Source organism: Clavelina lepadiformis, chromosome 7 (assembly GCF_947623445.1).
Source record: "Clavelina lepadiformis chromosome 7, kaClaLepa1.1, whole genome shotgun sequence".
In the NCBI taxonomy this organism is placed as follows: domain Eukaryota; kingdom Metazoa; phylum Chordata; class Ascidiacea; order Aplousobranchia; family Clavelinidae; genus Clavelina; species Clavelina lepadiformis.
This window is the reverse complement of record NC_135246.1, coordinates 14,226,948-14,247,791: the sequence shown is the minus strand read 5'-3', so window position 1 is coordinate 14,247,791 and position 20,844 is coordinate 14,226,948. Positions and strand designations below refer to the sequence as shown.

At 33.9% G+C, this 20,844-nt stretch overlaps 3 protein-coding genes across 8 annotated transcripts; 2 read left to right on the top strand and 1 right to left on the bottom strand.

Annotated features, from left to right (window-relative positions):
* The first annotated feature begins 1,873 nt into the window (after positions 1–1,873).
* LOC143465857 (solute carrier family 25 member 44-like) lies at positions 1,874–4,966 on the top strand. The gene is made up of 6 exons (XM_076964366.1): positions 1,874–2,447; positions 2,604–2,714; positions 3,708–3,788; positions 3,984–4,111; positions 4,207–4,537; positions 4,668–4,966. Exons 1-6 carry the CDS (start codon positions 2,310–2,312, stop codon positions 4,908–4,910), a joined length of 1,032 nt encoding a protein of 343 aa, XP_076820481.1. The 5' UTR covers positions 1,874–2,309; the 3' UTR covers positions 4,911–4,966.
* Positions 4,967–10,358: 5,392 nt separating this feature from the next.
* LOC143465415 (neuropeptides B/W receptor type 1-like) lies at positions 10,359–14,835 on the top strand. Of its 5 annotated transcripts, none has more exons than XM_076963673.1 (11): positions 10,359–10,512; positions 10,732–10,841; positions 11,055–11,195; positions 11,330–11,484; positions 11,638–11,704; positions 11,817–11,928; positions 12,308–12,416; positions 12,848–12,966; positions 13,279–13,455; positions 13,629–13,718; positions 14,624–14,835. In XM_076963673.1, the coding sequence occupies exons 1-11, from the start codon at positions 10,381–10,383 to the stop codon at positions 14,696–14,698; spliced, it is 1,287 nt and encodes a 428-aa protein (XP_076819788.1). In that variant the 5' UTR covers positions 10,359–10,380; the 3' UTR covers positions 14,699–14,835. The 5 variants fall into 5 exon arrangements, with proteins under 5 accessions (XP_076819788.1, XP_076819790.1, XP_076819787.1 ...); XM_076963675.1 differs by having other exon boundaries at positions 11,330–11,502; positions 12,308–12,401; positions 13,339–13,455; XM_076963672.1 differs by having other exon boundaries at positions 11,330–11,502; positions 12,308–12,401.
* Positions 14,836–16,638: 1,803 nt separating this feature from the next.
* On the bottom strand, positions 16,639–19,096 carry LOC143465416 (large ribosomal subunit protein uL24-like). 2 transcript variants are annotated; one of them, XM_076963676.1, is made up of 4 exons: positions 19,021–19,096; positions 18,573–18,740; positions 17,326–17,466; positions 16,639–16,786 (listed from the first exon to the last, which is right to left on the bottom strand). In XM_076963676.1, exons 1-4 carry the CDS (start codon positions 19,075–19,077, stop codon positions 16,661–16,663), a joined length of 492 nt encoding a protein of 163 aa, XP_076819791.1. In that variant the 5' UTR covers positions 19,078–19,096; the 3' UTR covers positions 16,639–16,660. The 2 variants fall into 2 exon arrangements, with proteins under 2 accessions (XP_076819791.1, XP_076819792.1); XM_076963677.1 differs by having other exon boundaries at positions 18,953–19,063.
* Positions 19,097–20,844: the final 1,748 nt, after the last annotated feature.

Sequence of the window (20,844 nt, the reverse complement as noted above, 5' to 3'; positions counted from 1 at the left end):
ATTTCGAAATGACTTATATTATCAACTGAATCACCTACGTATTTTATGGCGAACTTACATTCCGAGAAATTGGCACTTTTTGTTTGTTAACTCGCTTCCACTTGCTACATCGTCCATCTCACCAAATATTGCCAAACTTGTTAGAGAAAAACAGTGCCAAACTTCACATTGAAATGTCGACGTGTAGTAAAAAATTTGTTGACTTTACTATATCTTGGTATGTTTATTATTCTTATAATTGTAAAAGAGGATAATACGTATTTCTAAGATTAGAATTTTGGTGCGTGAGTTTTAATTAGAAATTAGCAGTAAACACTCAAGTGGCCCACGCAGTCATTCGTAAATCGCATGAGGCCCTTTGCCCAAAAAGGTTGAACACCCCTGCCCTATACCTACGGTCTACAGACTGTATAGAGTTTAGAGTATAGACTTATTTTTTATCTTCCATATTATTATATTATATCAGGCCTATACCTGTATACGTACTGCAGAAGTCAAGTCTGAATAAACATATGTACCAGTGCCATACCATGTACAGCGGGAAGTGGAGTTGGCGAACTTTGTCCATTGAAGAGTTATGCTAGCTGCAAAAATAGTTTATGCCAATATCAATGTTATACAAAAAATTTGCATGTGGCAAGCTCTCCCGCCTTAAAAATTGTGTTTAGTTTTCCACCGTAGATCTTTGGAGGACAGACTCTAGGATCCAGTCTGATACCAGTACCAGTATAAAGCTTGTTACCATATATAGTTTTTCTTTGATTATTCGTACCTCATTTAATCAGCATTTGATCTGATCTCCTGAAGTGGTTTTATGACCTAACAATGCAATAAAACTAACAAAGTATGAAGTCTCAGTGCAGCTATAGCTGTAAAGTGTGTCTGATATAGCATGTTTTGTTAACGCTATAGTACTTGTAGTTTATCATTAAAAACTAAATCCTATGCTGAATGTAAAATTTTTGAGATGGCCTCATATTCAAAAGGCACTGTGAATATAAGGCTATCGTAAAAGAAATACGTAAAAAAATATTTTATCTTTTAAATATAAGAATTCAATTATCTATTTTTTGTTTGTCCAAAAATTTTCAAAAACATTGTCCAAACTAGACCGGATAATCAAGAAAGCACTATAATTTTTGGAGCAAAACCCTGGAGATCAGGAACAGTGTTCCCTCTAAGAAAATTTTACGCTGAGCAAATATTTGATTTAGTGAGCATGAGCATTTTAATGCTGAGTTAAAATGAATTACCAACTTTGTGAACCGAGTTTGGGAACCACTGGTCTAGAAGAAGTTTAATAAAAAGCGAACAAATTACACATTTACTTCAAATAGTTTCTTCGTGGTTTTGCCTTTTGTTTTGCGATTTGCCTTTTCCAAAATCACTATTAGGTGCCACTCGCCCACTCCATGACAAATTTTGCAGATTATCATGTTGGTTGACGGAGAATAGTCACAGATTTTGGACAGTTTAGCGGTTTGCTGTTTTAGCGTATGATTTCCGGTATCATCATTGTAATTTAGTGTCACACACTCTACTGCTGTATTTAAGAAAATGTAATTACTGTAAATAGTAAAACTAATCTTCAGAGTCGAAACTGGAAAATAGGTTATCTTTTGCACGCTAAGGAATAAAGTTAGTTGCATCCACGAGTGTGGAGTGTTTGTGAAGCAAAGACAAAGGATTGTGATGGAACAAAAGGGTAGTGTATGCTCATGTGCATCAGCACACGGTATGAATGCGATAAGCGTACTGTCCAAAAATAATGTTGGAGATTATTTTACTTTTAAATTTGGAAATTGCAAGTGCGCAAGAATGAGATTTTACTGCGCAAATAGTCTGGTGGTACTGCGCATTTGCTCAGTTGCGCACCTTAGAGGGAACACTGATCAGGAAGGTAGGCTTTGATTTTTAAACTAATTAGTTCCAGTATTATTAGGGTTTTGCTTTGGGAGCTTTAACTTTGCTTTAAGACAATGGTTCATTTTCTTTTAGTCGAAAATAATGCATAATAGTCACATGACGTATTTTAGCACTTGTGTAGACCTACTATACCTCATGTTATCCCATTTCTATGTCAGAATTTGGTTGTGAATTGACGCACTACACCTTTAATTGTATCATTATTTGTCACACTTTAACCATAATTTTGTGAAACTGTCAAGACAACATTAATATACAATCTGTCTAAATTTCAATATGTTTTTAACAGAGGCTTTCATTCTTCCATAGTATTTTTAATTGGATTAATAATAACAAAGGTTTACAAGTGAATATTTCTGAGTTTAACAAAAGGACCTATCGGTATGAAAGAAGGGCGTAACATTCAAATTATTGAGTGGCAAGATTTGGACAAGAAAAAATTCTATGGCTTTGGGCTTGTGTTTAGTGGCCTGCTGCGTTTTACTATATACCCAACAAACCTGGTTAAAACTAGGTTACAAGTAAGTTAATCGACATGTAGGCTATATGTTAAACTTAGTCTAACTTTAAGTTGTCGTAAACGTGTTAAAGTTTTAAAAATTATTAATTTGTTTATAATTACCAAAAAAAAATTTTATGAAAATGGACCAATTTAACTTTTTCTTTAATTTTTCTAGGCCCAGGAAGGTAAAACTGCATACAGGGGCTTGTTTGATGCATTTAAACAAATTGCACGAACTGAAGGTTTGAGAGGATTTTATAAAGGATTTCCAATTAGTCTGTTACAGGTATGGTGATAGTTTTTTTAAAATGTATTCAGGTATTTTTCTTTATGCTATTACGCAGCAACAACAGTTAATGTGTTGCTATTCCTGGTAACCAGTGAGTTTTTAGGCTAAGTTGCACTCACTTCGTGGAGTCTATTGTGTCGATATGCCAACGTTTTCACCCTTCCAAATTCTATGCTGGGTGTTTAAGTGGTAGACAAGACTACTAATCTGATAAAGATTTCATAACGTTCTTTAACAATAATGTGCTCATTTATTTGCAAAGCTCTCCAGATTTCCCTTTTGAAAGTCTTGCACAAGGTTATTTCAAACAATGTAATTTGAAACACTAAGTAGAATTGTGTGAGACGCTTCTAATACGGTACTTTTTAGCATCATCTGGTGCGCCCTCTAATTCTAAAACTAAGGGTAGCTACTGTTCTTTTTTAAAATCATTTTATAAGGCTTCCTGTCATGTGCATCCTTTCTTTAGGGATATAGATAGTTGGGTAGTTATTAAATTTAATATTTTTTTAGGTTCGTTCATTCCATTAGCTAATGGCACTATTGCTTTACTGTGATGTATTAACTTTTGTATGCAAATGTCTATTTTTTAATGTGTCAAGTTTTATTTTTAAACATTTAATTAATCTTGTCAAAAGATGCACTTTTTGTATGTCATTCGCTAACACTCGGTTGATTGACAATTATACCTAAGTGCCCAGCTGTCAATTAAATGAATTGTCACATTAACAAATAGTGAAGCTGTCAGCTTACCCTTGACTCTATTATGCTTTTCATGTGGTGACCTTTTGATGTCTTTTGTTATAATATTTTTAGCATGGATACATGAACATAAAGGGTTTAATAGTCAATTTTTTCTATGTTGTCTGGAGAATTTTTTTTTCAAATCTCTAACAGTGATGTTTATTACGTTTCATGTACCGGTATATTACTAGGCCGTTTTAACTATATCTTGCATCAAAATGAAGCATGCTTCCATTGTGTCTACAGGTAGTTGCTGGGCAGTTTTATATAACTACATATGAATTAAGCAAACAAACGCTATTTAGTAATCAAAGCATATCTATGCAGGTATTTATACAGTATTATCTTATGTATTGTTGTGCAAGATTATATAGATACTATATGTTCATCAGAACAGTTTTTCCAACATTACTACCATGTGAATGCTCATATAATTTACTAAACTATCATCTTCTGCTCAATTTGTGTGCCATGTAAAATGTTTTCTGTTGAAGAAAATGTGATCTTATATTTTGTTTGCAGCATCTATTGGGTGGTTTTTTAGCTTCTTCAGTTTCACAGACCATTATGGTACCAGTGGATGTGATATCCCAACATCAGCAAGTTTCTGGTGCTGGACATAAAATGTCTGCTATTGACATAAAATCAAAGTAAGTTGCTTAATACTAGAAACCACCTTACATACCGTTCTATACAGTTTCCTTTCATTTTAGTTTATCATATCATTCATACGTCTACCCAACAGAAAGCCATCAGCAGCTCCAATTGGACCGTCAAAAAAGACTGGCAATGTTGTTGGACAAGCTTTTCGTATCGGAAGCCATATTTTTAAAACAGAGGGTTTTCGTGGACTCTATAGGGGTTATCTTTTATCCCTACTAACTTATGGAAGCAATAGTGCACTCTACTGGTCATTTTATTATCTATATTCTGAATTGATTGAGGAACTGTTACCTCAGAGTAAAAGTTCTCTGCGTGAGCCTTTCAGAATCGTTTTGTCTGGTTTGTTCAGTTCAGCTACTGCGGTGATACTAACTAATCCGTTTGATGTAGTTAGAACACGTTACCAACTGCAAGTAAGTTTTGATTACTTAATTATGACAAGTATATTTCTCTACATGCTATGCCAGTACATTAAAAGTTGTAAACATTATGCACAGTCTGCAATTACCTTGTAAAATCTACAAGCCTTGTTGTTACTTACAGGTGAAAAACCAAGGTGAATGTACAAGCTCATGGAAGACATACAAGTCATTGATTGCAAAAGAAGGATACTGGGGCTTGTCAAGAGGTTTAACTGCCAGAATTACCTCATCATCTTTTAATTCCGCAGTTATTATACTAATGTATGAGTATTTGAAGAAAGTCAGCGTTAAGCCAAATCATGTCCCACACGAAACGCAAATCTCTGGTAATGTTGATGTCAATATTGCAGTTGCCGCTAATTAATCAATGCAATCATCTTTTTTATTTTTTCATTCTCTATTTTAGTGATGTTTTCACTTGCTTTTGATTTTCGTATTAAGAGCACTCTCTTTTATACCAATTTATTCACTTATGATTTTAATGTGCATACCAGTTGATTTACTTATGATCTTTTAATACAATTTATTTATTTATATGCCAGGGCACAGTTATTACATTTGGTCTGTTGCAATACAAGGTTTGAACCACTGGAATACTTGAAAAATGAACAAAACGTTTTTTGTTTTTTTGGTCTTTTTTAAATTAAATTTTCATAGATAATGATTTAGTACATCACAATAAATTTTTGGTTTCTAAATTCTGGCTTTTTGCATTGAAATCTGAGATCAGTTTCTGTTTTGTGGTGAAAGATTTAATGTGAACCTTCTTGTGTTGTTGTTTTCTGAATTGTACTTGTGTGTGTAGCGTGTGTATTGACGCCATTGACATTTTTTTAGGATACATGTCAGTATAACTTGTTTTGTGTTTTGGATATTATATATAAATTACGTTGAGGAAATAGTTGACCGTACCTGCCAGCTAAGTCGGCCTTCCTTTCTTCAACGGATGCTTACAGGCAAATCTAACAATGGTCATATTTCATTTCGTTGTGTTTGATTGAATGCTTTGCACTTCTTGGACGCTTGTTGTGCTACTGCTCTTAGGGAGCACGACATATGGCCGCGGGAAAGTGGCCGCGAACAAACTCACCGGGGTCAACTGAACGTGACGTAAATTGACCGCAGACAAACTGACTGTGACATAAACTGGCCGGCGATCAAATTAACCGTCGATAAATTGGCCGGCGATCAAATTAACCGGCGACAAATTGGCCGTCAAAAGGTCAAAATTTTAAACTCGGTAGTATATGATATGTAAAGTAAATATTTGTTTGTAACTATTTCCTTTGTTTTTAACAAAATTGTTTTTTATTTCAATACATATTGAAACGTTTATTGAAATAAACAGAAGTGACTAGATAGTGAATTAGAATTTTGACCTTTTGACGGCCAATTTGTCGTCGGTTAATTTGATCGCCGGCCAATTTATCGACGGTTAATTTGATCGCCGGCCAGTTTATGTCACAGTCAGTTTGTCTGCGGTCAATTTACGTCACGTTCAGTTGACCCTGGTGAGTTTGTTCGCGGCCACTTTCCCGCGACCATATGTCGTGGAACCCTGCTCTTATATGAGCTTACGAGTATGACTGAGTGGCGCATCAGCTTTTCTGGTAAATGTTGAATGTTGTTTTTGCCAATAGTTTTTTTGTATCATGTGTGCAGTGTAATAGGGAGCAATTCCTGTTGTCTTTATTGGTTGTAAAACCGCACACTGTGATAACGTACATGTGTTTAGTGGCCTTGGTAAACAAATACAATTATTTATGAAACTCCAGTTTCCTTACGAGGTGTTGCAAAATATAAAGTTTTAAGTCAATGCTTTATCAAAAAAAACGAATTAAAGCTCGACGCAGTTTAGTTCATCAGTTGCGATATCTTGCACCAAACATACCTTTTAGAAACTGATATTGATACTTGATGATTCGTGGTAAAACTTAAGATTTTTTCGCACTCTTATTAGCCAGGCGCCTTTTCTGACATAGCGTTTAAAGCATCAAATTAAATAACAACGTGTGCATCATTTTTTGCGATGTAATACAAAATTAAACACCACCAAGGTACCAGTTAACACAAATTTTGCAACGTTGTAATGTCGAATATCTGGAGTAAGCGGATTCTAGGCTTTCCAAATTTGGCAGTGAAACTGACAAGGCGTCTACTTTAACAAAAATCCTTTAAGTTAAACTTTTTTGAACAAATGTTTAGCCTAAATTAAAATGAAAACTGTAGCGATCTTCAAATGGAGAATTTGATTAAACTTGATAAATCTCAACTTGCATTCTCAAGGTGTGATGCCTTTAACTTGAATGGAAAAGAATCGCTTAACTTTCAATTAATGGCAACCAGCAGTATATCATTTCGGCTTATTATAAAATGCTTGGTTTTTTATTGTATTGTATTTGCAATATCACTTTTGTTTTCAATAACAATCGTGTACGTGCAACCGTGTAAAGCATACTTCTTCAGTGTATAGGCTACACAAGATATATAAGAAATTCTTTCATTCTGCGTATTTCTATGCCGCACATTCTTTTTCTTAATCTTATTGGTACGTGTTGTGCTAACCCAAATTTCCTGTTCGATCTAATTTCCTGTTTGTCCTCCAGAAACGGTTTATGGGTATAATGTACTTTATTATTATCACCACTGAAATATAATTTATATAACATCAAAAAACGTTAGATTATGTTTGAATAAAATCAGTCATTGCTACATTTTCCTTAGCATATATCGGCTATATTCCCAATTTTTCTTATAGTCATAGTCATAACATACTAACTTAATTAAGGGCTAAGGCCCAAGTAACAATCGGAACTTCATGTTATTTATGACAAGAACTTTAATCTACGCGGCCATTCGTAACTTAGGTGTTGCCTACATTAAAGTGTATAGTAAACTAGGACAATTTCGCCAGCAAGTACAATGCAAATAAAGCTTTACGTTCAAAGAATTTATCACATCTTTTTGGATAATTATACGCATATGCACAAGTAATGCATTCAGCTTCAAAATCATCACATCCTTTTTTGAAACAAGGATACTTCTGCCGCAGTTTATCAGAAAACACAGTATTCCTCTTTGGCATAAATGCTCAGCTTTATCTAGCTTTTATGGTTGTCTAAATTAAAACAATGATAAGAAAACTGATTAGACTTCATGCTGTCGCCGAAAAGTAATTATACTTGACTTTTGCCTCATGTCGAAGATAGCCTACATAAAAATGTAATTCTGTTGAAAATATAAGCAAGAAAATGCAAAATGCAAAAAAGGAGGATATTTGGGCATTTTTCAGTGGCCTCGGAGGACAATTTATTTTTCTTTAGAAAAGTGGACAAATCCTCCTAAAAGAGGACATATGGTAGCCCTATAATAAACTACCATAGCCAAAAAAGATCATGTTGGCGGCGCAACGGGCGGCATAAAACTATGACAAAAGTATCTTAATCAATTAAATTATCAAACAAGGGTATCATACACTGTAAAATTTACAAATTAATATATGTCGCCCAACCTAATTTTAAGTTTTCCCACATAAGTTTTACTGAGATTCTAATGTTTTAATTAACTGGGAAGCATCCAATATAAGTTGACAAAATTTTCAGTAGGCGTACGTCATTGCCTTGTGCACTACATTCTTCAATGCTAACAAAGGTATACAGTGTAATTCATTACCAATTTGCTTTACTTCTTAATAAATTTGATCTAATTCTCAGGTTGATGTTACTGTATTCCAACCATTTCCAGTGTTTGCCCATTTTGAAGTGTATTTTTTTGAAAAATACTTACATGCAATGTTCCAATTATAAGTTACCATTAGGTCTATATCAGATTCTTGTGACGGCCAAGCTATGCCCAACAAAGCATTTTCATTGAACGCTGTCAATATTTTTCTTTAACTGTAGTTATCGTTTTTATAAATGCAATGTAGCAAGAATAATTAAAATTTTAAATCCGGCAATACAATCAAAGCTTTTTTGATGTATCCATTATGCTAGGGTTTGAGAAATGAACAGCATCAATAATGCACATCGTTAATTTCAGATAATGGCACCTGACATCTCACGACATAACGGTAGCCTATAGGGAGAAAAAGGAGATAACCACAACTCTGTGATGATGTATATAGCCAATTTCTTAACAGAGCTTCGGAAATTAAGTCTTTCGAGGTTTCTCAAAAGATTCTTCTTCCTGCCAGTAAAAATAGGTTTAGGTCTACTTGTAAATAAAAGCCAACTTAAGATTCCAGACTTAAAACCTTGGCTATAGCAGCTAAAAATGTCAAAATGTCTTCTACATAAAGCAGACATAAAGTTGACAAGAAAATTTACATGCGAAACGACAATTCGATGTGCTTGGATACTAAGGAATTTATGGTCACTTCCCTTACAGGTTTTTTCAAACTCATCGATTTTATCAGCAGTTGGGAGTCGAATATTGAGATCGTTTTATGCTTATTGTATTTAAAAGTGCATGGTATATTAGAAATGCAGGATAGAAATAAAAATGTATTAGTTTGTTGATTGCTTTTTTAGATAAAAATAAATTACTGCGCATAGAACTATAACTAAGGTAGGCTTTACTTTAAAAAAATTCCATACAAGCCAAGCAGTAGATGTGTATGAATGTATTTCCAAGTGAAACAGAAAAGTGACTTTGTGCAGTGAGAAAGCTCTTATACTGTTTATTCCTTTACGTGAAAATACTCGAAATCTATTCTATTGTGATTAAATTATAGGCGGGACCGCAGACGTATACACGGGAATAGAAACACCAGAAACACGCTATCTCAAAAATTTATTGATTATACAGATATTTTGGGATAATTCTATACAGTGTAAAAAATGCTTAACTATTAAATGAAGGTTATTTTTACGTGACTTAGTTTGTTATTGTGTTAGTAGATTTAAGATATAATCCATCCAATAATAATATAATTATTATAATATAATTATTATTATTCAAGAAACTGTGCGGTAATAACATAATGGAGTTAGATGTCTTTTGTAAAAAACATTGAACATTGCGTGATGAGTCTATTATTTGATCGGAGTGTGTAATTTTAATGTGTGAATAAATCTTCCATTTTAAAATCATCTGTTGACGGGTGACTTATGGTAGTTGAATGACGACGTCAAAAATTGACAAATGAATTTTATGAAAATTCTTGAAAGTTAATGGCAAAAGGAAATTTATAAATATCTATAATTTATTTATATCCCGTCATGCGGAAAATAAAGCTTCATACACAGTACCCAACTTCAACCACGCACAGAAATTTCAAACAGCAACTTCATGAAAGGGAGGTCTCTGAGAGGGTTAACTTTTATAAATATTTGCTCGACAGTTTGCTTCAGGCATGGACGATTTTTTGTTCAGCAGTGACAGACTATGCACTTTTACTTGGCGACTTTAATTTTTGTTGAAAATTTCATTTTGGAAACTGTATATCAATGTAATCAATCGAACAAATATTAAATACAAAGGATATACCAAATACTACTTTTGCTGAAAAAATGGCCATTCGTTTTATAAACTAATATAAACTCTCATTTTGTATGAAGTTTAAACTTCATTGTTAAACGTTTTCCAGCGATTATCAACTTTCAAATATACAGGGGGAAGCCTATATATGTCAAGAAGAAATCACTTTGGTTTGGTCCTGTTTTACTACCGTGTGACTCTTTCATCTCCGTAAAAAATTAACTTATAGATTTTTAATTTTTATCATTTTGCATCTTCTCAGGATGAGCTTAGTTTTATTATGATACTATTATATTAGTTACATATTTACTATAATTTTATTATGTTAGTATTACCCAAAAATAAAATTGAAAATGCCGAATATCACTAAACAAATTGACTTGGTAAATTCTTTTAAAACTATTGTAATGCCAAGCATATACAGCGTCGTATGCGTGACTGGTTTGGTGGGAAACAGCCTTGTGATGTATATTTTGTGTAAAAAGGTGTGTAAAATAAATGCACTTATTTATAAATGACTTTAGAAATACAATATTTATTTTTCTTATAAATATATCTTTTGAAGAACGTTAAAATTTAAATACAATTGTAATGGGTAGCGCAGGCGGATGCCGAATGAACATTCTTTTATCGTATCAATATTTAACTTCCCAAGAATTTTTTGTCAAATTTTTTTCTGGAAGCCTCGGTCTTATTTTTGACAGGTTCAACCCAGGAGCATTACCGACATATACTTGATAAACCTGACTCTGGCGGATTTTTTATTTCTGGCGATGCTCCCTTTCTGGATTATCGATCTTGCGCTTAGCGGCAGGTACTCTAAGATTTCAATCAAGTTATTTACATTTGACATCCGTTATCCGTTATCAAGTGCAAACAAACAAAAATTTAAAACCTATTTTGCAAACAAAGCAACTAGGGAATTTTATTTATTTTAGGCAACTGGAATTAAACTGCACGCATAGAAACATGTATAAAGAAATTCTTAAAAATGATAATTAGTGTAAAAACTTAATCAACATGTTAGGTGGATATTTGGAAGCATACTTTGCAAATTAACTAGTGCAAGTACGTTAACCCATATGTATGCCAGTGTGTTTTTCTTAACTGCAATGTCTGTGGATCGTCTTTTAGCAGTTGTATTCTTCACAAAATCTGGAAAGTACAGGTATATATGCTTTTTTGTTCGGTAAAACATCCTCTGGATATTATTATTATTTCAAAATTTTATTCGAATAGCTGCAAGCTTAAATTGCATACACAGTAAACAAAAATAGCAATTAATATTTCAATGTTCTACAGAAGTCGAAAGATTGCTACCAAAGGCGCAGTTGTCGTATGGATTTTGGCAGCATTGTTAAGCACCTATTGTCTTAAGTTTAGATCGTTGACATTGCGCAACCAAACTGGCTTTCTACTCAACAACCAAACTGGCTTTCTACTCAGCAATCAAACAGGTAACTTACCAGCTACAGGTTCTGTATATCTGTAGCCTACACACTTCTGCTACATAATTTATTGCAAAGCAATTAATCGGGATTCGTGAGAAATATTGTTAATTTTTATCTTATAAATATTAATGTATATGTATATATGTAATATATATATAGGGTATTTCAGTTGCCAGTGGGAGTTTGAAGGAAATGCGTTTTGGTTTACAATGCACTTTATCAGCAGGTACGAAAGCTTTGTTATAACTTATAGCTTCTATAAGTAATGAACTAAATTTCGAATTAAACCTTTATTATACTGACAGTAAATACCGACATTTAAGGTTCTGACTTTGCAGAACTGTTATTGGTTTCACTTTGCCTTTCGTTACTATTGCCACCAGTTACACAATTATAGCAATTTTTCTAAAGAACAGAAAAACTAGAGGAAACTTGACCAGCAGAAGACAAGTAAAAAATATAGTTATAAAACCTTCATCTTTGGAACTACTGTATTAAAAAATATACCTATATATATATATATATACATAAGAGTAAACATATTATTAGTACTGTGTGTATACAGCTGTAATGATGTTAGTTTTTCAATAAGATTTTGCTGTCCAAAAACAAAATATTCCCAAGTATACGGGTTCTTCAAAAAAAGAGTATATAGTGATGACCACTACAAATAATTTTAATACTTTTTCCTCTTTTGAATTGAAGATTAACTAAAGTTATTGGCGTTGTACGAATTTATTTTGTGCAGGTTGAAGTTTTTAAATGGTTTTTATTTATAGCAATATACTATATTATCTATATTGGTGGTTATTTGCTCATTGTTTTATAGGATCGGGCAACGGTGTTGGTACTTATTGTGATTGCAGTATTTCTTTTATGTTGGCTTCCAAATCAAATTTCGAACACTATTTATTCCTTACAAGGTTTGGATCTTATAGGTACATGGTAATAAATAAATGTAAATATCTTAAAAGCAATGAATATATTCCACTTTGTTAAAGTTAGTTTCGAGATGAAAAGTACAAAGTTTTTCAAACGTTAACTCATGTATAATATGTTACAATATGTTTGCAGCAGTCCTTACAAGTTTTATAGGATATTGAAATGTAACTGAAAAGTATAATGTTTGCAACTGGAACAAAACTTAAAATAATTACCTTGCTCGAACTTTTATGTTAAAATCAATGTATCCTGAACTTAGCACGTGGGTAAAATCGATACGGCAATTTTTTACTATTGGTTAAAATTTTGGACCAAATTATAACAATTTCATTTGTTATAACTTTGGACCTACTTCTAGTGAATCTTTGTATACATAAAGCGTTATATGAAAGCGTACATGTGTTGCATAATAATTCATTCTTTTCAGCTATGCCCCACAGCTACTTACAACATTGCATTCACCTGATGAGCACCTGCCTCGCATGGACTCATAGTTGCTTGAATCCTTTTCTTTATGTTTTCATACAACAGGACGTTAAAATTAAGGTAAAGAAACAAACACGTCTCATTAGAAAAAACAGATAGTCAGCGCAGTAGCTTTAATAGACGATATATATATTGTTAAAATGAACTTCCTTAAACACACGGTGGTTTGTTCGTGAAATATCAACATAAACAAGCTCTCATTATGTCAAATTATTTATGCAATGTTAAAAAACAAAGTGTAATTGTATAGTTTCAACTTCCAACACATTATGGTTTGAACATTCGTCTCAAATGTACGCTTTAATCACATAACACGTTTGGCATGTCCCCTGTGTAAACCGTTCTTTATCCTATGCTGTTATATTTTTTAAGACCTCTTATGATGACATTGTTTCGCTCCTTTATTCTAAAAAGCAATTCTCTGTCATAAAGCTGTCTCAGATTTGTCAGTCCATGAAACCAAGATGTCATCAAGGTCATAATGCTTCGGAAAGCCCAGAAATCCAATGCGTCAATGTTCAAAGGGCATCGAATTTTTACACAAAAGCGGCAAGCAAGAATACAATTTAGTTATTTTAGTAAATTATTTACTTGTACCAATGTATACGGAAATTTTTAACCACGTACTGAATTTAGCTATATCACGCTTTTTTGTAACATTGTTTAAAATTTTATATTTGCAACGTATTTCTATAAGTAGTAAACTTTAATATTGTCCGCAGAATCAACAAACAAATAAGGAAAAACAAAGAAAATGTAAATCTTTATGTTCCAAGGAAAGTGATGAACAAACAACTGTCAACTGTAACCAGGTAACAAATAAATTTAAACATCTATTCTAACTAATCACTATAGTTTTTAAATTTTATTTGGTAATTTGTAAACCAGATTGATGGGAAGCTTTGCGTTTAAGAGCTTTTGCCATATCCGAAATTGGCTCTGTGAAAGTCAGTGTATGTTGACAAAACATACTCAAGCTTTTTAGTGCGCTCATCCACAGCAAAACCTCTACCGAAGGGCGACAGAATATCTGGTAGAATGGTAGATAGCATTCAGTTCACAATGACAGCAACATAATAGGCGATACGGGCATGTTCCCAATATTTTTTAATCTTCGTTCACGCCGCCGTGTTGCAGGTCTAAAGATTGATATAATATCGTGGTATAACCTTTGATTGTTCATGTTTTACACAGCACATGTCTGTAACTATAAGATCGGTGTAATTTGAACTAAAATATTTGTGCCGATCCTTGCTAAAATACATGGGAGTTTGACTATACCGGCAAACGTTGGATCAGATATGTTACGAATAAATAATAATCAAAATACTCAATTTAGCCTACTCCGCCAGCAGTCCCTCGTTTAATTCTTCTATACTGTGCATTACCTTGACCATTTTTAAATTTTACGTAATATCAACTTAATTTAACACCGTTACTATCATTATCGTTACTGGTAGAAACAGTGGCAAAAGTAATTACCGGTATGTGTAATAATTGTTCCTTATCTAGAGAGCCTTGAACTATTATTATTTTAAATCACGTTAAATATCATTTCATTCTTGAAATTCTCTTGAGAACAGCCAGCGCCCAGCATTTAACATTTGATGTAACTTAATTTTATTAACAATGACATTTTCTATTTGAGTTGCATCCCTGCATGTTCGGGAATACTTCATTGACATAATTTAAAAGGTAATTTTGATTTTTATTGCAGGTTGAATACAAAAATACTTTTGCCGTCAGCGAAGTACAGCAGCAGATACAACTAGAAAAGAAAAATGATGGATAAAGCTAATCAGTACACTGTACACTATAAAACGACTATGATATTTCACTGAAATCTGTTGCAGATGTCTCAAATGATCACAATGCATTTGATCAGTTTCCATAACTCATTATATGTAAAGTAAAACATCTTAACCATTACAGTACGTTTTTTTTCACACAGGAAATTATATCATGCTTGCATGGTTAAAATGAGGCTTTGTGCAGTATAGCGTCAATCAATAGTTAACTATATCGGATTTAACCCTATCTAAACCGGGTACGCGACATTGATATTTTAACTATGTGTGGCCGACACTGCACACAAATTTTCAATGGTTAATTACTCGAAAACTATACGGCGTAAATTGATCAGATTTTTACAGGTTAGTAGCAATAACATCTGGCTTCCTGTATACATTATAATTGTAAAACTAAACATAGTGCATTTAGCGTAAATTAAGTATTTCTACAAGTGATACATTTGTAGAAGTTTTTCTTGTTACGCCGCGCCCCCGCTGTGCGGAAAACCAGCTGACCGCGAGAAAAGAACACAAGAGAACAGTTAGTCGAGTTAGTTGTGCGTGAATGAGTAAACGAAAACGATACGCTTCAATGCGGAGAGAAATCAAAATTATGAAAATGTGACAATATTTCAAAATTCACAAAATCAAACTTTATAAAACAAGTATGGACAGATAGCTCAACATTTTTTAGGAAAAGTCACCAAATTCCATATTTTTACAGCAAAAATTGGAACTGTACGCCACGTTTTTCTGTGACTGTGTGCAGGGTCGGCCACACATAGTGCAGATAGGGTTGCTAATGTGTTTTAATACATAGTTTATCTTTTAGTTTTGTTGTTTGTTTACCCACTCAGATAAAACAAAACGAGAGAACGGAAACGTCCAACACGAAACACTAATTTCAAATCAACTAAAAATTTTCTGGAAATTTTTCACGTAATACGCATGTTTATGACAGAAACCTTCATCACATCAGCTATTTCCTTAGCTCATTACTGTGTTTTTCAACGCTGGTAGAAGGAAAAATTCCAATAAGCATTGATCTATTTCTTATAATCTAACTTATATGAAAATAAAAATCAGACAGGATTTGTCATACTGTATGTATAAAATACGAACTTCGTAAGTTAAGATGTGAGACTACCTTTTCAATATTTAAACCGTCGTTTCGCCAGCATCATGGTAGTTTACGTGCTTTGTTCGGGAGTTGCAGAACTTACAAACATGAGAAAACATTTCCTTTCTGGTTGTTATTTGAGCAATTTTACGCTGGGTGAGCGGAGGATTTTAGACCAACTATCGGCTTTCCTACATACTTTGAGAAAGGTTCCACCATTGTTTGTGTCCAGGCAAGCAACTGTGTCAAACGCTGATTAATTGAATGTAGAACGCTATTTTAATTCTGCTCTGTCAGCAGCAGGTGACATAATCTGGCAATAGAGTTATTGCCACTGACTCTTGGAGAACTGCATGTGAGAATGAGTTTACTATGCAAATTGGAATTACTGCTTAACGGTTAGTTTTAGTACTGTATATTCCTCTCGGGTTCGCGAAGACAACTTTCAACCTCAATACTACAGAATTGAAGACAGTTTACACAGTCCAAGAAAGTTTGCCACTTCTCAAACACGCGAGACACACTGCCTATTGCTACAAGCTACTAATCGTTCGCAATGTAAAACAATTCGTATCCGACAGTAACCTTCCACGATATGAATGCTATATAAACGCAGCCTAGCCCAATTCTTCGGTGTTACCGAGATGTACAGCGTAATAGTTAAGCAGGACAGCGACGCCGAAAGTGTTTCAAAGGCAAATCCACGGGGGAAAAGTTTCTGCCAGTTTTACATCCTTCACACAATTAACAGCTCAACATGCTTCTTCGCAACCGACTGAGATGTCATATGCTTCGACCGAAAAAAGCAGATTACGAAACGAATGCGGAATACTTGTTTTATTTTTTATGATTCCATAGCGATACTTTCTTCAGTGTGTTTTCCCTTGTCAAGATCAACACGTTTCGACCGAGACTTGTGTTCCAAAATGCGTTTTCGGTCTTTATCCAGCTTCAATTTAGAAATGACAACCTGAAAAACATAACAAAAAGAAATAACCTAAGGGATGTCGTATTTAGGTAGTGACCTGATAAAGTAACTTCAAAAAACGTTCATGCTTCACTTTACGCTATTTTCGTAAAATGTAATTGTAGTCGTTCAGTTTTTTGTGAATTAATCCATAAAATCCATTATGATCGAAAAAGTCTTGCACATGAGAGTATGGGAATGTTTCACAAACTGAGTACTCAAGCATAGCTGCGTTCTTATTGCAGATGCTGCAGTTTTCCATAAAGTAAAAAAACTTTGACCAGATTAGAATTGTACATTTCACAATGTTTTTCTAACAATTGTCAAAATACTAGGAATAGAAATGAGTGTTGGGTATTGTCACCACAGATGCCCGTATCGAAAAGTGTAGAAACAGTGACCATCTAAAGAAAACTACCTTCATTATGCCTTAACTTACCACGATGGATAACACTCAACAGTAACATGGAAAACTACTATTTGATTCTATTCCTGCAATAAAACAAGGTTTTGTTAATACAGCATTTAAAAGCACCACTTACTTTGCTGGGATGAATTCCAACATGAACAGTAGCTCCGTTGGCCTTTTCACGTTGAATTCGTTCAACGTGAACCACATATTTCTTACGATAAACTTGGATCACTTTGCCAACTTGTTGTCCTTTGAAGTGACCGCGCACTATCTATAAACAGAATTTGACACAATTAATCCACTACAGTTTCTGGAGTATTGTCAGGTATAACTTTTAAGGTGTGATTTATTGTTTCGTTCACAAAACAAAGATCCTTATTCTCAATACAACAGACCCAGTTAAATGAGTTACAAAGTTGTTTTATTTGTCTCTTATCTGATTCCACGACAACTATAATTAAACAGTAGTCGTATACATTATGCATATTCAATACGAAAAGGTAACAGCATGACAGGTCATAACCTATGTACGTCTGAGTCTGACACTACAGCAATTTCAGACTAGGTAATCTGAGGAAAAACAAATTATGAAAAAGCAACATAACGTGAAGATGAGTGCTGTGTTTAACCATACTTTTTATCTATTAGAGCATTTGAGCTGAGATATGAAACATCGTTAGGTTTTCATGCTGGTTGGACAATTACTAATGATGACGTTGTGGAATATCCAGCATGCTACAGCAGACCAGGGGTATATAACCTTTAATGCTTGCGAGTAAATGTATAAACTTTCAAGACTTGTTTGCAGAAGGGGGAATCTCACATGCAACCGGCATAAAAGTCTATGCTTTAGACCACTGCACAGTTCACAACTATTATAATCGGGCAATTTTCCATGTGTTTGTACCTTGCTATACGAAGTAAGAAATGAGATTTGTATAATAGCAGACTAAATTATTTTGGACCTCGCCGGTTTATACAAAACAAAACATGTTTAGCTTGTTGACTGGTGTTTAAATCAAGTAATAGGATAACTGCTGTCAGAGCTTTCGCATGCTCTTAACACAGCATGACATACCATTTAACAAGAGAGTTGCCAAAACTGTCTGGATTGAACAATTGTAAGAAATTAAGTTTCACAAAACTGGTAAGCCCTAGCTAAGAATTGGTAAAGGAGGCACAAGAAACTCCCCCCTGCGGGTTTTTAGTGAATATCTAACAACTATTAGACCAGAATATTAAGTTCAGAAGTTTATATTGAAGCAAGCTACTGTCATTTTCCATCAGATTAACCAACTGTACATTACAATTTGACAAGCACATATGACTGTATGGCATCAATGCAAGCTTTAAACAGTATGGCAATAAACAACATACCTGAACCTCATCATCCTTACGTATGGGCATACTTCGCACACCATACTTTTGCTTCAGGTCCTTTGACAAAGGAGCACTCATAAACTTCCGACGAACATGAGAAGGTGCATTAAAATAGGCCTTCCTGTTCTTTCTTCTAGACGAAGTCTTCAGTTTATTGAACTTCATCTAATAAAACAATCCTCTTTTAAATGCATTTCTCTTTCAATAAGCATATTAAGTTCTACAAATATTGGTCCAATAAGTTGCAATAAGATTTAGTACAACCAAAAGAAATTTAAAAATAAAGGTATAACTGAACAGTTTTGTGGACCACTTATTCAATATTTATTACCAGAACTTCACTAAACAATAATTTGCAACAATACGTTTGTACTAGCCTTCTAAATATTAACAAAGCGCTTAAAAAGTTCAGATTTTCTTGGATAATAACTTGTTACTCCTCTACCTTGCAGATCCACACGAAAAGGACTGTTATGGTGAGACATCCGGGAACGTGGCACATTCTGCTGACTCATGGTTGGTGAAACAGCAGAATATGCGGTCAATATTACAAGAAGCAAATGAAAAAAAACATGCACAAAGACCTAGTTTTCGGAATATTTTTATTTTTGGAGTAATTTTACTTGAATAATTCAAGTAATCAATTTTCATATAAATGTTTTTATTTAAATCTATAAAAAAAAATTCAGTTAATGTCTCCCGACGTTTTGAAAAATAATATAGGTGAACTCCCTTATCTAACTTATTTGTACCAGTATGCACCTTACACGATTTGGAATTTCACGTCAAATTTTATAGTTACTTATTAAGCTGTGATTTGGTACAGGCACGAATATCTGACTGTTGCAGGAGCCAGCAGAGAGTGTGTATTGAATTAAAACCAGTAGTAACGGTATGCTTGGTTAAATTTTCTAAACTCCATATTTTAAATTGATTATAGGCACATCGTGCGTTCGTTCAAACGCATTTGCTGGTTTATTTTTTCACTGATTATTATAACTTGTATATCCAGTTACTGTATTATGGGTAAGGTTACTAACAGACGTGCAGACCAAGCTTAAATTGTACAAGTGTGTTAGTATAGGCATAGTAATGGCATAAACTGGAAACTTATGCTATAATTAACACTAAAAGCATCTTTTGACCAAATTTGTGACGAAAGCAGTATAGAGGCCCGAAAATTAAATCTTTTTTGTGACCACACTAACACAGAATCTGAAATTGAGTAAAAGTATGTAGCCTAGGCTATATGATATATAAAAAGTTGCCAGCATCTATTTCACTGGTTGCCGGTTACCCGGTCTGCTGAGCACATTTTGAATAAGATCTTGCGCCAAACAACCAAAAAGTGCGGTGCACAAAAATGCTTAAGACGCAATGGAAGTGCGCACTTAGGTACACAGTTTGACTCATATTAACTTTAAATCAATTGTAAATTTGAGAGTGCACAGAATTTCTGTCCAAGTAATAAAGTGCAAAATTACGCACCTTGAGTCCGGCGCTGAAGCTCATGAAAACCATGAGCATTGATTGCACCTATGCCAAGCTCTGCAGTCTGGCCAGTTACTGAATTTTGAAAAATCTGCTGCGGTAAACAGCTAGCCCAGAGGTTATTAAAACTTTTTGAGATGCGCCCCACCTTATTACAAATTCAAAAAACATTAAACAAAACAAAAATTTATTTGCATATAACTTTCATCAATGGGAAGGATGTAGCTGCATTTTGGAAGCCAAATATTGGTTGCGAAAGCATGTTTAGTCATAGCTCATAGAGAGTTTGTCATTTCTCGCACCCCCTTATGAACCAAAGGTGGTGCGCATCCCAGATTAAAAATCACTGGGTTAGCAGGTTAATTGGTATTTTCTTACTTCGGTAAACGGCAGCCGTTAAAGGTTTCACTGATTTCACCGTTTACCGAAGTAGGAAAATACAAATATGAAAAACGGCAATTACGCTAGTCCAGTAGTCAGTGACTTGAAATATATGCTAATTTTCAACTTAAAACCACGTACTAATTTTCCAAAATGTAAGTTAACGTAAAACTAATCCCCTCCGACTCAAAACCTCACTTCTCATGATTGAATGGTTGCTAGGCTGCAAATTGAAAGAACTTAGGTTTTTTTTCAACTGAAAGTCACATTTTTTCCAAAGTTTAAAGTAATTTGAAATTAAACCCCTCCGAACCAAACTCTCACCTCTCATGACTAAATTAGAACAAGAATAATTTTTAGCAAAAAAGAAAAAGGCAAGCAATAACAAGATTCGAAC